Consider the following 16,952-nt stretch of genomic DNA (forward strand, 5'->3'; position numbering starts at 1 on the left):
AATTTCAAGCCTGCAGCAGCTTGTGCTAGCATAGGGACTGGCACAAGCTCCGCCCTGTGGCCAGCTGCTAATTTGAGGGTATAGTAGTGCCCAGTGTATAATTTGGATGCCAGAGTTTACCTATCATGTTGTAACCAAACTCCGGCTAATATCATCAGAAGGAGCTAGTGGCGCAATAGCAGAAAAGAGGTTAAGGGCCCTTTCACACTAGGGGCTTGATTCACTATTGTGTGATAACTGCTATCACAGCAGTTATCTCGCGAGCTGGCGCGCGCAAAGGTTTGCCTGCGAACAGCGTTACTTTGCGTGATAAGCAAAGGTTTGGGCGCGATCACTGGCGCTTTTCACGTGAAAAACAGCTGTGATCGCACGCAAACCTTCGCTTATCACGCAAAGTAATGCAGTTTGCGCACAAACCTTTGCAACGGTGGCTCGCGTGATAACTTCTGTGATAGCAGTTATCACACAATAGTGAATCAAGCCATTAATGAGTTGCATTGAGTTGTGTTGCGTCCCATTTGCCAAACTATGTACCCCTTACCAGATAACCTAAAAACACACTGCATCTATGGTATGACTATAGTATATTTTGTTTATTGATGTACACCATCGTCTGCATTTTTATGTACCCTGTGTTTGTTTCTTACTTTGTACAGCGTCACAGAATATGTTGGTCACTTCATAAATCAATTATAATAATGTGTACTACAACACTTGAAGCCCTCCCCCCTCCCGACTGTTTCAGCTACTGACACATCTGCGAGGAGGTGTGTGACGATGTTGAGGACTTGTGAACTTGCACAGGATTAACCAGCGTCACTGTCTTACCTTGGCTAGGTCATGCCATCTGCTTTGCGCTTTTGTCACCAGATAGTAGTGAGCTTGCTCGCAGGCCAGGTCCGCACAGTCTTGGCTTTCTTTAGGCCTTGCAGGAGAGAAAACACATGAGTTATTTAGAGTTGTATGTTGTAAGAGGAATACAGCATTCCTGACAACTCTCCTACAAGGCTAATACGAGGCCACGATCAGGGAAGAGGACGGGACAACTAAGAGGAATAAGGGCCCTTTTCCCCTAGCTGCGGTCACACTTCACAAGAGCCCTAACAAATTAATTTTGGCAGAAGGCTGACTTAGGGGGTAGCAGGAAATTTGGCTGCCCAGCAGCTAATAGACAATTTGGGCACCCCAAAGGCGCTAATGCAAATATCGTTAATACGGCACCAAAAGCAGAAATTTGGGCGCCCAATAAATATTGTTTTCAACATTAGAACATTAAAGTTTTAGAAATATGTTATCGTTTTCAAACTTGCAACGTTATAGTTTATATATTATTTTGGTTGTATCTACAAATTTTACGCTATCAATTATTTTATCTTTTGTTTGTACCAATTCTACGTTTGTAAGGGTGCGGGGGGAACAGTTAGGGTTAGGCATCAGGAAGGGTGTTTGTTGTGCAATTGTCGATTGTGGTTAGGGTTAAACACCGCCGGGGGAAAGGTGGTGGGGTAGTTAGGCACCATGGGGGGGGGGGGGGATTAGGGTTAGGCACCACTGGGGAGTCTTAGGGTTAGGCACCACCATGGGGATCTTAAGGTAAGGCACCACCATGGGGGTGGTTAGGGTTAGGCACCACCAGGGGGGCGTCTTAGGGTTAGGCACCACAGAGGGGAGTCTTAGGATTAGGCACCACCATATGGGTTTTAAGGTAAGGCACCACCATGGAGTGGTTAGGGTTAGGCACCACAGAGGGGAGTCTTAAGGTTAGGCATCACCAGGGAAGTCTTCGGGTTAGGAACCACCAGAGGGGGTCTAAGGGTTAGGCCCCAAAAGTGGGTGTTTTAGAGTTAGGCACCCCCGTGAGTGGGGGGGGGGGGGGGGGGGAGGTGGGATCGGTAGTAAAGGGTTCTGTGTGAGACTAGGGCTAGGTAAAGCTGTAGTAAAATGATTTTATTATAACTGCATTTTAATGGGAGTATTAAAGAGACACTGAAGCGAAAAAAAAAATATGATATAATGAATTGGTTGTGTACTATGAATAATTTCTAGAAGATTAGCAGCAAAGAAAATATTCTCATACTTTTATTTTCAGGTATATAGTGTTTTTTCTAACATTGCATTATTCTATAATATGTGCAGATTACACAACACTCAGCATTCAAAATGAGTCTTTCAGAGCAGTCTATGAAGTAATGACCTCTCCTCTAGCAAAGAAAAAGTAAACAGCTCACTTACAGTTGAGATAATAAAAGTCAGATAACAGCCCTCTCCACCACTAAAGGTGGCCATACACTGGCCCGATTCGCGGCCGTTTCGACAGCAGATTCGATCCTGGGATCGAATCTGCTGCCTATCGTTCGCGCCAAACGCACCCGCCGATCCTCTAATAGAGCGCCCTCTATTTGAACTTCCTGGTCACTGCAGTGACAGGAAGCGCCGGAATGGAGCGGGTGCAGCGTGGAGAAGATGCGGAGAAGATGCCCGGGAGCCAGCGTCAGGTAATGTATGCGGGGGGGATACAGGCGGCAGCGGCGGCTCCAAAGATTGTGATCGGTTTCAGGCTGAAATCGATTCACAATCTGTTTGCAGTAAAGGCAGCCATACGATCCCTCTCTGATCAGATTCGATCAGATAGGGATCTGTCAGCTGGTCGATCTAATGGCAAATCGACCAGTGTATGGCTACCTTAACTTAGTCGGAGAGCTTAATGGCTTGTTTGCATAGAGATAACTGGATTTTCTCAACTCTTCCTGTACTGGAAACAATTAGACTGATGTATCTGATCTTAATGTTTTATTTCTTAGCTGTACTACACATACAAATCATAATATCATAATTTTTTTTTCGCTTCAGTGTCTCTTTAAGGTAATGTTTTAAAAATTCATTATTTCTCAGATTTTGGCCATTATAATTTTAAAATAAAATTTTATTTATTTTTTAAAAATATTTCCCTAGTATAATGTATGGCTCCAATATTTTATTTGGAAATAAAGGTGCACTTTTTCAGTTTTGCTACTATTACTAATTACAAGTCCATAATTTAAAAACAGTAATATACCCTCTTGACATACATAGTAAAAAAGTTCAGTCCCTAAGGTAACTACTTATGTATTTATTCTTGTGTTTTTATTTTTAAGTTTTATTTAGTAACTATGGGAGATTGTGGGAGGAAAGAGGTTCATTTTAAATGTACGTGTAGGAATTTTTATATATAAAAATGTTATATATATATATATATATAATTTTACTATTTGGCCACAAGATGTCCTTGTGTCCTTGCACATTATTTTCCTGAGCACACTATTAGTACGCGAACAGAAAGTAATGCGTGGAAGTTCCTTACTTAGTTACAATGACCGCATGTATCTCCTTGATGCCAGCGATCAGTGACATGGGAACTTAGATTAACCTCCCTAGCGTTCTGGACGAGGTGAGCTCGTCCAGAGACGCCGGAGGTCACCGCTCAGGCCCTGGTGGGCCAATTTGAATATTTTTTTTTTTTAAACACTGAGCCCCCCCCCCGCAGACCCCGAGGGGCGGATTGGGACTCCGTCTGATGTCACGACGTCGATGACGTCAGTCCCAGCATCGCCATGGCGACGGGGGAAGCCCTAAAGGAAATCCAGTTCAGAACAGGATTTCCGGACGGGTCTTCACGCCGGCGGCGATTGGAATGGTGGGAGGGATGGAGCAGGGAGGGGGGAAGCATGTAGCTAGCGATAGGCTAGCTACACGGGAAAAAAAATTAGGTGAAAAAAAAAACACCCGCGGCCATGCGCAGCACGGAATCAGAACGCCAGGGAGGTTAATGAATGGGAACTGCGTTGCTATTTATTCATGTCCTCTCTAACGATCGGCGGCGAGAACGCATGCGGAAAGAGAGGAGTACCTACATCCCTGCGAGGTGTTTTGCAGGGACGTAGATACTCGTCCTGGGGGAGGGTAAGTGGTTAATGTGGTGAGAGGTGATGGGAGGCTCCTCCAGGAGTTAATATAGTCAGTTAATGGTTAACCATTTCAGCCGCCCGGACGTGATGCTCACGTCCAGGCGGCTGCTCTGCTGCGGTGCCGCGCTTCGGCCACTACTGTAGCCCACCATGTAATAACCCTCCCCTCATCTATGTGTGTCCCCCCCAGGACTAGGAGACTTTTCTGCCAATAGTTTTATATCAGATCCCAGTTGCAGTAGCTTGGTATTAGGAAAAAAGTAATATACATACTGGAGACATCTGGGAGACTCTGACCTGTGGGAGGAGCTGAGCCAGGGAGGGAAGTCCTCCTTTTCTTGCTTTCGCAGTAAATCCAGGAACTCCGTATAATTCAGGGTGGAGGTGAGGCTGAGCCCCAGCAGGCCCAGTAACCGCTCATACTCCTTCTGGGTGATGAAGAACATAAAACTGTCCAGCAGGCGGCGGAAGTCGTGCATAGACAGAATTCCATCCCGATTACTGTCCATCTTATAGAAGGCGGTGTACGTGTCCTAAACATGGCAGAGCCACATGGGTAAGACAAACGTGGCAGAGTCACACAGGTAAGACAAGCATGGAGGGGCCACACAGGTAAGACAAGCATGGAGGGGCCACACAGGTAAGACAAGCATGGAGGGGCCACATGGTAAGACACGGGTAAGGCAAACATGTCAGAGCCACATAGGTTAGACAAACATGGCAAAACCACATGGGTAAGACAAACGTGGCAGAGTCACATGGGTAAGACAAACGTGGCAGAGCCACATGGGTAAGACAAACGTGGCAGAGTCACATGGGTAAGACAAACGTGGCAGAGCCACATGGGTAAGACAAACGTGGCAGAGCCACATGGGTAAGACAAACGTGGCAGAGTCACATGGGCAAGACAAACGTGGCAGAGTCACATGGGTAAGACAAACGTGGCAGAGCCACATGGGTAAGACAAACGTGGCAGAGTCACATGGGTAAGACAAACGTGGCAGAGCCACATGGGTAAGACAAACGTGGCAGAGTCACATGGGCAAGACAAACGTGGCAGAGTCACATGGGTAAGACAAACGTGGCAGAGCCACATGGGTAAGACAAACGTGGCAGAGCCACATGGGTAAGACAAACGTGGCAGAGTCACATGGGCAAGACAAACGTGGCAGAGTCACATGGGCAAGACAAACGTGGCAGAGCCACATGGGTAAGACAAACGTGGCAGAGCCACATGGGTAAGACAAACGTGGCAGAGTCACATGGGCAAGACACACGTGGCAGAGTCACATGGGCAAGACAAACGTGGCAGAGTCACATGGGCAAGACAAACGTGGCAGAGTCACATGGGCAAGACAAACGTGGCAGAGTCACATGGGTAAGACAAACGTGGCAGAGCCACATGGGTAAGACAAACGTGGCAGAGCCACATGGGTAAGACAAACGTGGCAGAGTCACATGGGTAAGACAAACGTGGCAGAGTCACATGGGTAAGACAAACGTGGCAGAGCCACATGGGTAAGACAAACGTGGCAGAGCCACATAGGTAAGACAAACGTGGCAGAGCCACATGGGTAAGACAAACGTGGCAGAGCCACATGGGTAAGACAAACGTGGCAGAGTCACATGGGTAAGACAAACGTGGCAGAGTCACATGGGTAAGACAAACGTGGCAGAGCCACATGGGTAAGACAAACGTGGCAGAGCCACATGGGTAAGACAAACGTGGCAGAGTCACATGGGTAAGACAAACGTGGCAGAGTCACATGGGTAAGACAAACGTGGCAGAGCCACATGGGTAAGACAAACGTGGCAGAGCCACATGGGTAAGACAAACGTGGCAGAGTCACATGGGTAAGACAAACGTGGCAGAGCCACATGGGTAAGACAAACGTGGCAGAGCCACATGGGTAAGACAAACGTGGCAGAGTCACATGGGTAAGACAAACGTGGCAGAGCCACATGGGTAAGACAAACGTGGCAGAGTCACATGGGTAAGACAAACGTGGCAGAGCCACATGGGTAAGACAAACGTGGCAGAGCCACATGGGTAAGACAAACATGGCAGAGCCACATGGGTAAGACAAACGTGGCAGAGCCACATGGGTAAGACAAACATGGCAGAGCCACATGGGTAATAAAAACATACTGGAGTCACACAGGTGAGACCAACATTGGAGAGCCACACGAGTAATTGCAATGTATGCGATTTTGATTGCGTTTTTTAAGGCACACAATCAGGAAACCAGGAACAGATACACAGCACAATCGCAATCTCCTCGCACGCGCACAAAACTCGCAAGTGGAATTTTGACTAAAAAACGCAATTTAATCGCACTGTGTTTTAGATTGTGCTTGGCGATTTTCATTGTGTACAGGCCCTTAGCCATTAAAGGTTTAATCTAAACAACTTTTGTTGTTATATCTTCGGATTTTCTCAATGACAAATGCGCTGTACACACCCAAGACTAATGTCAGCTATGGAGGCCGATAACGACTGCCTCTGCCGGTAATCTGGTATGTGTATAGCAGTCCCCAACCCCCAACCGCCGCCAAGTGGGTCAACTCACCGGAGCGACTTCCGATAGCTCTGTTCTCACCGCTCGCTGCATGTCACATCTGCACCGCTCCGTTATCTCTCCATCCCCGCATTGCAACAGAACGCATCGCCAACCTGTAGCCTAACTCTGCGTCTGTACAGCGTTGGCCCAGTGATGTCGCCTGAGGCATCTGTTCTCGATCCCTATTCAGTGTGTGTATGGACCTTAAAGGGAACTTGAGGTGAGAGGCATATGGAGGCTGCCATGTTTATTACCTTGTAACCTTGTAAACAATACCAGTTGCCTGGCAGCCCTGATCTTCTGGCATAAGTAGTGTCTGGTCAAAACCCTGCAACAAGCATATAGTCTCAGAGCCACCTGATCTGCTGTATGCTTGTTCAGGGATTATGGCTAATAGTATTAGAGACACAGGAGCAGCAGGATAGCCAGGCAACTGGTATTGCTAAAAAAGGAAATAAATATGGCAGCCTCCATATCGCTCTCACCTCGGGTTCCCCTTAGTGACTTGGCCACGGAAGATGGATGTGTATAATGGGGCACTGCTGGGAACCCGCAGGTCGCCATACTGACTTACCCCGTAGCCGTCTCGCAGTTTGGGCAGGAACTGGCTCAGACACTCCTCCGCAGTCATGTAATGGAACTTGGTGTTGTTGACACGATGGTTGGGACTGTTATATAACTTGTCTCCTGGACCACTGCCTGATGGGACTGAGACCACAAACAGTGAGAGTCACAACAACGCTTTAACTTTTAAGTGAAAAAAACGAAAGAAAACAAAGATCGGATCTGATGTAAAGATGCAGCTTTAGATTGCATGATTAAATCGCAGTTTGCATAATTAAATCTGCCCCTTTCCTGTGCAGCAGGTGAAATGGGCGCCTGTCACGTCTGGCTATTTGGGAGCTGCAATGCAATACATGATTATGGCGGCACCCATAGCCGGATTATCCACAAGACAGTCCTAGGCAGTTGCCTAGGGCCTGGAGAAAGTCTAGGGGCACCGGATTGCACTTGACTTAAAGAGAGTCTGAAGCGAGAATAAATCTCGCTGCAGACCTCATAAATAGCAGGGGCACGTGTGCCCCTGCTAAAACGCCGCTATAGCGCGGCTTAACGGGGGTCCCTTCACCCCCAAATCCCCCTCGATACACCCGGGGAGCACTTCCTGGTTGGGGCAGGGCTAACCGCCGCAGCCCTGCCCCACGCGCGTCTGTCAGCGCGTATCTCCGCCTCTCCCCCGCCCCTCTCAGTCTTCCTTCACTGAGAGGGGCAGGGGAGAGGCGGCGATGCGCCGCTGACAGACGCGACTGGAGGCAGGGCTGCAGCCGTTAGCCCTGCCTCCAGGAAGGGAAATTCTGCGACCTTTTTACGACCTTTTTAGCAGGGGCACACGTATTTATGAGCTCTGAAGCGAGATTTATTCTCGCTTCAGAGTCTCTTTAAGTTTGGCTGTAGTACAGCATAAAACATAGCATAGCACAGTATAAAAAAGGACCTCAAAACAGAAAAGACAAAGACAAACATCACAATCATTTGTTCCAATTTAGTCCACATAAGACGAGCAGCGGATACAGTGGACGACCAGGCTGGACATCCCAGTTGTATTGTCCCATCCATCGTCAGACACACTTCCTGGAAGTACCGCTGACCATCCATGAGCATCTGCCAATCAGACATCATGCCAGGCACCCTGCAGTCACCCAGCCTGCAGTGACATACACTATTTCTCTTTGTGCTCTCCCTATTGTTGTTTTCAGGATTTTAGCTTAAAGGGTACCTGAAGTGAGAGGGATATGGAGGCTGCCATATTTATTTCCTGCTACTCAATGGCCTTGGCAGCCCTGCTGATCTCTTTGGCTGCAGGGGTGTCTGAATCACACACCTGAAACAAGCAGGCAGCTAATCCAGTCACACTTCAGGCCTGGAACCCACTACAAATCGCTAGCATTTTTTATTAGCGTTGTGTAAGCGATTTCATGAGTGTTTTCCCGCAATTTTGGTAGCGATTTAAAAAAGCGTAAGCTTTTTGCCAGCGATTGTGATAGCGATTTCCGATTAGCGATTTTAATTCTAATTGGTCCTTTCAATTCATTATAATTTTTTCTACAGTTTGCAGTAATTTACAAATCACACACAAATCGCTATGTGTAGCGATTCATGAGCGATTGGCCAGCGCTTCAATACTTTACATTGAAGCACAAACGTTCCCAAAATGCTGCATGTCCTGCGACTGCCATTTTGCTAATCAGAATCGCTGCTGTGGAATTTGTTACGTTTATTTACATTGGCAGAGCATTTAGGGAAATCGCTAGCGATTTAAAGCGCTCCCTAAATGCTCAAAAAAGCAATCTAGTGGGTTCCAGGCCTGAGGCAGAGCACCTGATCAGCATATGCTTGTTCAGGGTTTATGGCTAAAAGTTTCAGAGGCAGAGGATCAGCAGGACTGCCAGGTAATGTGCATTGTTTTAGGCCGGTTGTAAAGCTACACCTCCACCGCACTGCACAAAACGTCATTCACATGATCCTGCAGCAGAGAGCACCAACAGGGTCATATGCATAGCGCCGCCCCTTCGTAAACCCACCCCCCCACTGCACGCCCTTCGCTGCCCCTCCTTCAGTGGCGTACTCCTTGCTGGACAGGAAGTACTTTGCTGGGATTCTCGGGTTTCCTCATTATATTACCATCGTTCCATGCATGTGCGCCGCCGCCCACATATTTAAAATGTATGCGTCGCCCATTGACTTTCATTACTTCCGTGGCCTCTGAGGTCCGATAGTAATGCGCTGTTAACTTTGCAGCAGCTCAGCGGTAGAGCGGTGTGGCGAACGGTTTCCGAACTGTTCGCCGGCGAACATCTCCAAATCCCTGGGGCTTTTACTACTTCCGGGTCGCACTGACCCGGAGTAGTACGCCTGCGCTGCCTGGCGGAGCGCGTCCTAGATCGCGCTCCTGTTGCCGGGCACTTTCTGCGCGTGTGCGTGACGTCATGAACGACGTCACGCTCATGCGCAAAGAGTGCCCGGCAACAGGAGCGCGATCGAGGACGCGCTCCGCCGGGCAGCGCAGGCGTACTACTCCGGGTCAGTGCGACCCGGAAGTAGTAAAAGCCCCAGAGATGTTCGTCAGGCGAACAGTTCGCCGCATCTCTACTCAGCGGCCGATCGGGCATTTGCCACAACACGACTCCGTAAGTGTGCTAGGCCCCATTGCCTCGCATTGTCGTTGCGTTACCCTGCGGTAAAACTGGGTAACGGAATGCACACTTGCAAGGCAAGTGTAAAAGGGGCCTAAAAGGTAATAAATATGGCAGCCTCCCTATCCCTATGGTAATCAACCAAATCTCATTCACTTTACCAGTACTAACTGAACGGCAGAAGCCAAGCACCGATTGGCTGCAGCGTACAACGCCATTTTATTTTTCTTTCTTGGGTGTTTATCGGAGCATTTTTCTTGTCTAGCACACGTACCTTCAAATAACGAGACGAATTCGAGGTAACCGAGGCCGTCTTTTGTAAATCCCAATTTTTTGGTTAAGGCCTGAAACTGATCTTCATCGAGATGCAGCTGGTGATCCCGGAGAATCTGACAAAAGAAAAGCTACAGATGAGGATACGGCCGGTTCAGGCGGACGCGTCATTTTTTCAAGGTGCAAATTGTCAGATAAAATGCGTTTTCGGCTGAGGAATTTACACAGCCGGATGTGTGATTTAAAGTACTTCCAAGTCTTGAAGGGGAAAAAAAAAATGGCAAGCGTGTTAATGAACGGAGCGAGCTCTCTGAGGATAGCGCGGTGGAGTCGAGAAAAACACTGCCACAGGGAAGCGCAAAACTCCGCAACTTTATTCTCTTCTTTCAAAAGTTTCGTCGGGTCTCGCGGGGGAAAAAAAAAATCGCACTTTCTCTTGGGAAGAAAATGACTTACATAACGAGGACTTGACAGATGAAATGTGATTAATTTATTTCAGCGGATTTAACTAGTTGAATGGCAGCGGGCGTCTGACGACCGAGGCTTCGCTTTCTGACAGCAGGGAGGTTTTTTTTTTCCTTTTTTTGCACAAACAACAAGAGGAAGAAATAGATTTTTTGTTAATTTAGTCCTGAGTTCTCTGGATTTGAGCGCACATATGTGGCAGCGTCTGGTCTGCGCAGGTAAAAATGCTAATTTTTACGATGAATCATCTTCTAAAAATGGACTTGTTTTTATAAAACTTGTAAAGTGATAGTTTGGACACCTTAGAAATGATATCTACTAGGTACTCGTCACTCTTCTGTGTGTACTTAGGGCACTGCTGGGAAGCCACAGGTCGCCATACTGACTTAGGGCTGGTTCACATGAACGTTTTGCTGACATTAATGTAACGTTTTTAGGGATCTACCGCTGTCCCATGCAAGTGAATGGGAGCGTTTAGTACAAGCTTTTGCAGGCTTTCATAAAAGCCTGGCAGTTGATCCCGGCATCTTGTCTCAAAAGCAATATGCAGCTTCTAGAAGGTGTTTGCAAGCCAGCAAAAGCCACTTAAAGGATACCCGAAGTGACATGTGACATGATGAGATAGACATGTGTATGTACAGTGCCAAGCATACAAATAACTATGCTGTGTTCCTTTTTTTATTTCTCTTTCTGAAAGAGTTAAATATCAGGTATGTAAGTGGCTGATTCAGTCCTGACTCAGACAGGAAGTGACTACATTGTGACCCTCACTGATAAGAAATTCCCCTTTTTATCTCTTTCTTGCTCTCAGAAGCCATTTTCTGCTAGGAAAGTGTTTATTGTTGGAATTTCTTATCAGTGAGGGTCACACTGTAGTCACTTCCTGTCTGAGTCAGGACTGAGTCAGCCACTTACATATCTGATATGTAACTCTTTCAGAAAGAGAAAGAAAAAAAAGAAACACAGCAAAGTTATTTGTGTGCTAGGCACTGTACATACACATGTCTATCTCATCATGTCACTTCAGGTATCCTTTAAAGCCAGTGAAAGCCAAAGAAAGCCAGTGAAAGCCAAAGAAAGCCACTGAAAGCCAAAGAAAGCCCATAAACACCCAGCTTTTTCCTATACTTCCTGCAAAAGCCACCAAAAGCCCAGAAAACGCAACGCTTACCTGAAAGCCATTAAAAGCCTCCAGAAGCCATTAAAAGATTAGCTGTTAAACGCTGGCAATCTTGGGGTAAAAAAAAAAAATCTACAGCATTTGAATGAGACGTTGAGCAGCAGCTCAGCAGAAGCCCATGTGAAGCAGCCCTTACCCCGTAGCTTTCTCGCAGTTTGGGCAGGTTGTCATAGACTACTCGGGTTGACGGCCAATTCGTCATCCAATTCACCATTGACTACTTGACTTGGAAGTCGATTGGCCATCCGATTCGCTAATCATTGTCAAATTGGATAAAAATCGGTGCCGCCAACAGCATGCCCAATCGACAATGCCTTAAATTGGTTGCATGTATTGATTGGAGATACTGCAAGATGTCGGGTGTCATGGTTGATTGAGTGTGCTGGCAATATTGCAATGAGATTATAAATGTGCCCCCATGTGTGCATTTATACATTACCTGTCCCATGCCGCCCACCGTACGGCGCCCATCCGTCTTCTGCTTCCTGCTCTTCCATTTGCGCCTCACACTCCGCCGGCGTATAGCACATGGCGCATGTGTGATGTCACACCCAGCATGCGCTAAACGCCAGTAGCATGTGAGGTGCAAATGGAGGAGCGGGAAGCGGAAGACATATGGGCGCCACATGGTGGGCGGCATGGGACAGGTAATGTATAGATGCACACACGGGGGGAACATTTATACACTAGGGAGGCAGCGGTGAGCAGGGCCGGATTTAAGCCAAGGCCATGGCCATGGCCTAGGGCACCACAGGATCAAGGGCGGGTGGGCAGCAGGCTATACTAGGGGGAAGGGAAGGGTCACCTGGCTACCTATACTGGAGGAAGGGGGGTCATCATGCTATCTATATGGAAGGGGGGAGGAGGGTCATCTGGCTTCTTATACTAGAAGGAAGGGTGAGAGGTGTCAACAGGATACCTATACTGGAGGGAAGGAGGGGTCATCAGGCTGAACTGGAGGGGGGTGGGGATGGTCATCTAGCTACCTATACTGGATAGAAGAGTCAATGGGCTACCTATACTGGAGGGAGGGGTCGTCTGGCTAGCTATACTGGAGGGGGGTGAGAGGGTCATCTGGCTATCTATACTGAAGTGGGACGGCTGCTGACGGTGGTCTTTGGTGGTAAAGAGTACAAATCCGGCCCTGGCGGCGAGGCGGCGGATTCGGCCAATTCACAAGACTGGGAATCGGCCTGTGGTGTATGGGCAGCTGACAGATCTCTCTCTAATCAGATTTGGTCAGAGAGAGATCTGCCTCTTGGTCAAATCCGCCCATCATTGCTAGATTTATGGCCACCTATAGAGATTTCCACCTTGATGTGGCAAAAAGATCGCTTCCTCTCTAAAAAGAATCAATTCAGTAAGATATCGCACATCGATTTTCAATAGATTCCAGCAGGGAATCTATTGAAAATTGATTGAACTGAGCGCAATGGGCCGTCAATCTGTCACTGCTCCTGCCCCACCCCCAATTGACCTAAATCTTCTATCCTGTCAGATCGATACTTTCAATCAGTAGGTCGATCAATGGATTGGACATTTTGGGGGAATCGATTACCTGCAGTTCGATCGAATCTGTAGAGACCCGAATGGGAAAACTGATAAGTGTATGGGGACTTTTAGGCCCCTTTTAGGCTTGCCTTGCTAGTGTGCATTGCATTGCCATGTTTTACCGCAGGGTAATGCAACTGCAATGCAAGTCAATGTGGCCTTTTACGCTGACCTCGTCACATTGTGTTGCGCGGGAAGTTTTCATCCCAAAGCAATCCCGTCGCACAGCCTGCAGTGCATTACTGCAAGCACCGCGCTTAACGAGTGGTGCTTAGGGTAATGGAAGCTTATGGGCGACGCATGTAGTGTAAGTGACGGAGCGCAGTGCAAACTGACGGGAAACCCAGTGCGAGCTTCTTGCCCAAGCAGAGAGTACGTCACTGAGCAGGGGGCAGTGCTATGCATATGAACCTGTCCAGCAGGGAGTACGTCACTGAGCAGGGGGCAGTGCTGTGCATATGACTCTGTCCAGCAGGGAGTATGTCACTGAGCGGGGGGAGGGGCTTGGCATATGACCCTGTCCAGCAGGGAGTAAATCACTGAGCGGGGGCAGTGCTATGCATATGAACCTGTCCAGCAGGGAGTACATCACTGAGCGGGGGCTGCGCGATGCATATGACCCTGTCCAGCAGGGAGTACGTCACTGAGTGGGGGGGAGGTGCTTTGCATATGAACCTGTCCAGCAGGGAGTACGTCACTGAGCGGGGGCAGTGCTATGCATATGACCCTGTCCAACAGGGTGTACGTCACTGAGCGGGGGCGGTGCTATGCAAATGAACCTGTCCAGCAGGGCATAAATCACTGAGCGGGGGCGGTGCTATGCATATGAACCTGTCCAGCAGGTAGTACGTCACTGAGCGGGGGCAGTAATATGCATATGACCCTGTCCAGCAGGGAGTACGTTACTGAGCAGGGGAGGTGCTATGCATATGACCCTGTCCAGCAGGGAGTACATCACTGAGCAGGGGGCAGTGCTATGCATATGAACCTGTCCAGCAGGGGAGTACATCACTGAGCGGGGGCGGCGCGATGCATATGACCCTGTCCAGCAGGGAGTACGTCACTGAGCGGGGGCAGTGCTATGCATATGAACCTGTTTAGCAGGGAGTATGTCACTGAGCAGGGGCGGTGCTATGCATATGAACCTGTCCAGCAGGGAGTACGTCACTGAGCAGGGGCGGCGCTATGCATATGACCCTGTCCAGCAGGGAGTACATCACTGAGCAGGGGCGGCATGATGCATTTGACCCTGTCCAGCAGGGAGTACGTCACTGAGTGGGGGGAGGTGATTTGCATATGAACCTGTCCAGCAGGAAGCATGTCACTGATGGGGGGGCGGTGCTATGCATATGGCCCTGTCCAGCAGGGAGTACGTCACTGAGCGGGGGCGGTGCTATGCATATGAACCTGTCCAGCAGGGGGTACGTCACTGAGCGGGGGCAGAGCTATGCATATGAACCTGTCCAGCAGGGCGTATGCCACTGAGTGGGGGCGGTGCATGGTATATGACCCTGTCCAGCAGGGAGTATGTCACTGAGCGGGGGCGTAGCTATGCATAAGACCCTGTCCAGCAGGGAGTACGTCACTGAGCGGGGGGGGGAGGTGCTTAGCATATGACCCTGTCCAGCAGGGAGTACGTCACTGAGCAGGGGGCGGTGCTTGGCATATGACCCTGTCCAGCAGGGAGTACGTCACTGAGCGGGGGCGGTGATTGGCATATGACCCTGTCCAGCAGAGAGAACGTCACTGAGCAGGGGCGGTGCTATGCATATGACCCTGTCCAGCAGGGAGTATGTCACTGAGCGGGGGCAGTGCTATGTTTATGAACCTGTCCAGCAGGGAGTACATCACTGAGCGGGGGCGGTGCTATGCATATGAACCTGTCCAGCAGGGAGTACATCACTGAGCAGGGGCGGCGCGATGCATAAGACCCTGACGGCGCACTCTACCGCATAGTTTTTTGCATTGCCATAGGATGCGGCAGGAGCATGGCATCACACCGCAATGCACAAACCTAGAACCACCCTTAAATTATGATAAATAAATTTGAGTATATGATGATCTCGGTCAGGGCCGCTATATAAACAGCTGCAGCCTCTCTCCCTCTTCTAAAGGACACCTGAAGTGAGAGGCAGCCATATTTATTGTCTTTTACACAATATCAGTTGCCTGGCAGCCCTGCTGACCTCAGGCATCGGTAGTGTCTGAATCAAACACCTGAAACAAGCCCTAACCCCTGAACAAGCATGCAGCAGATGAGGTTTATCTGACATTATTGTCAGATCTGACAAGATTAGCTGCATGCCAGGCAACTGGTATTGTTTAAAAGGAAATAAAGATGGCAGCCTCCATATCCCTCTCACTTCAGGTTCCCTTTAAGATCTCCATGGGCGTGGGACCGACTGGAAGCAAGAAAGTAAGTCGGCTGCTTTAAGTTACTATGAAGTATTCGTTGGAGAGATGAGAAATTATGAATTGGTGCATTGAGTATTCCTCATTTAAATTTTCCAAAAACTGCAATGATTTTTTTTAGACTATTTTTATACAGTGGGATGCAAACGTTAGGGCATCCTTGTTAATCTCCATGATTTTCCTGTATAAATCTTTGGCTGTTACGATAAAAAATGTCAGCTAAATATATCATATGGGAGACACACACAGTGATATTTGAGAAGTGAAATTAAGTTTATTTGGATTTACAGAAAGTGCACAATAATTGTTTAAACAAAATTAGGCAGGTGCAAATTTGGGCACCACAAAAAAATAAATGAAATCAACATTTAGTAGATCCTCCTTTTGCAGAAATTACAGCCTCTAAATGCCTCCTGAAGGCTCCAATGAGAGTCTGGATTCTGGCTGAAGGTATTTTGGACCATTCTTCTTTACAAAACATCTGTAGTTCATTTAGGTTTGTTGGCTTCCGAGCATGGACAGCTCTCTTTAAAGCGGTATAAAACCCTGACATAATATTCAATAAAAACATGTTTCCCTACTTTTTATATCCATACGGTTATCATATTTGCATTTGTGCATAAGTATTATTATTCATTTAGAAATTACAAGTTCCCAAAAGTACGTTTTTTTGCTTTGAGAGCTGTCTTTGTATTTTATTCATAACTGGTTTTATTCATCTTGTACTGAAGGCAGAAATGCTTTCAGTGTCTCTCTGTGTCCAGGAGCTTCTGCGCAGTGAGAGAATGTGTCACATTTCTCACTTGATACAATTAAGTAAACACAAGATGACATGCCTCACTAGGCTTATCTCCTGTCTTTAATAACTTTTCTAGAGTTATCACCATGGCGATGAGGCATGTAGTATTCAGGAAACATTTTACCTCAGGCAAAACCTAAAGTTAACTCTTCAATCCTTAAAATAACTCCAGAGTTAAAGACAGGCTGTTTATTAACTGCGTGTGAAAATAACTACAGAGGAGGTAAATTAACTACAGAGGAGGTAACTTATGGAATGGAGAGATAAGATAACTTAGAAAAGAAGCAAAAAGGAGCGCTCCCTAGTGCATTAAAGTTATTTATTCCTCGAACATGCAAATTATTAAAAACACTTACTAGAAGACAATAAATAATCGGCATATAATGGGCAGAAGCCCGACAAGACAACCAAGGGTGGCAACTCTGTGGCCTGCAGTGGATGGATGTCCCAGCTGGTAATGGACAAAGGGCGCCTTCCTATGGGTGTCTGTGTGCAGTGACTACGCTAGATAAGATAACTCCCTCACTGCGTGGAGGTAAGTTTTCTCTTACCTTATTATCTCCAGCATGTCTT

The 16,952-nt window shown here is 47.8% G+C and overlaps 1 protein-coding gene across 2 annotated transcripts in view; it reads right to left on the minus strand.

Annotated features, from left to right (window-relative positions):
* The window catches only part of EFCAB6 (EF-hand calcium binding domain 6), a 198,912-nt gene that overhangs the window by 49,009 nt on the left and 132,951 nt on the right, over positions 1-16,952 (minus strand). For both annotated transcript variants that reach the window (XM_068278177.1, XM_068278176.1), the window contains exons 17-20: positions 9,974-10,088; positions 7,080-7,213; positions 4,242-4,477; positions 829-925 (exon numbers count right to left, since the gene is read on the minus strand). In XM_068278177.1, coding sequence (XP_068134278.1) covers positions 829-925; positions 4,242-4,477; positions 7,080-7,213; positions 9,974-10,088 — 582 coding nt within the window. The remainder of the gene's footprint in view (positions 1-828; positions 926-4,241; positions 4,478-7,079; positions 7,214-9,973; positions 10,089-16,952) is intronic.

This window comes from Hyperolius riggenbachi, chromosome 3 (assembly GCF_040937935.1).
Source record: "Hyperolius riggenbachi isolate aHypRig1 chromosome 3, aHypRig1.pri, whole genome shotgun sequence".
NCBI classification, from domain to species: Eukaryota; Metazoa; Chordata; class Amphibia; order Anura; family Hyperoliidae; genus Hyperolius; species Hyperolius riggenbachi.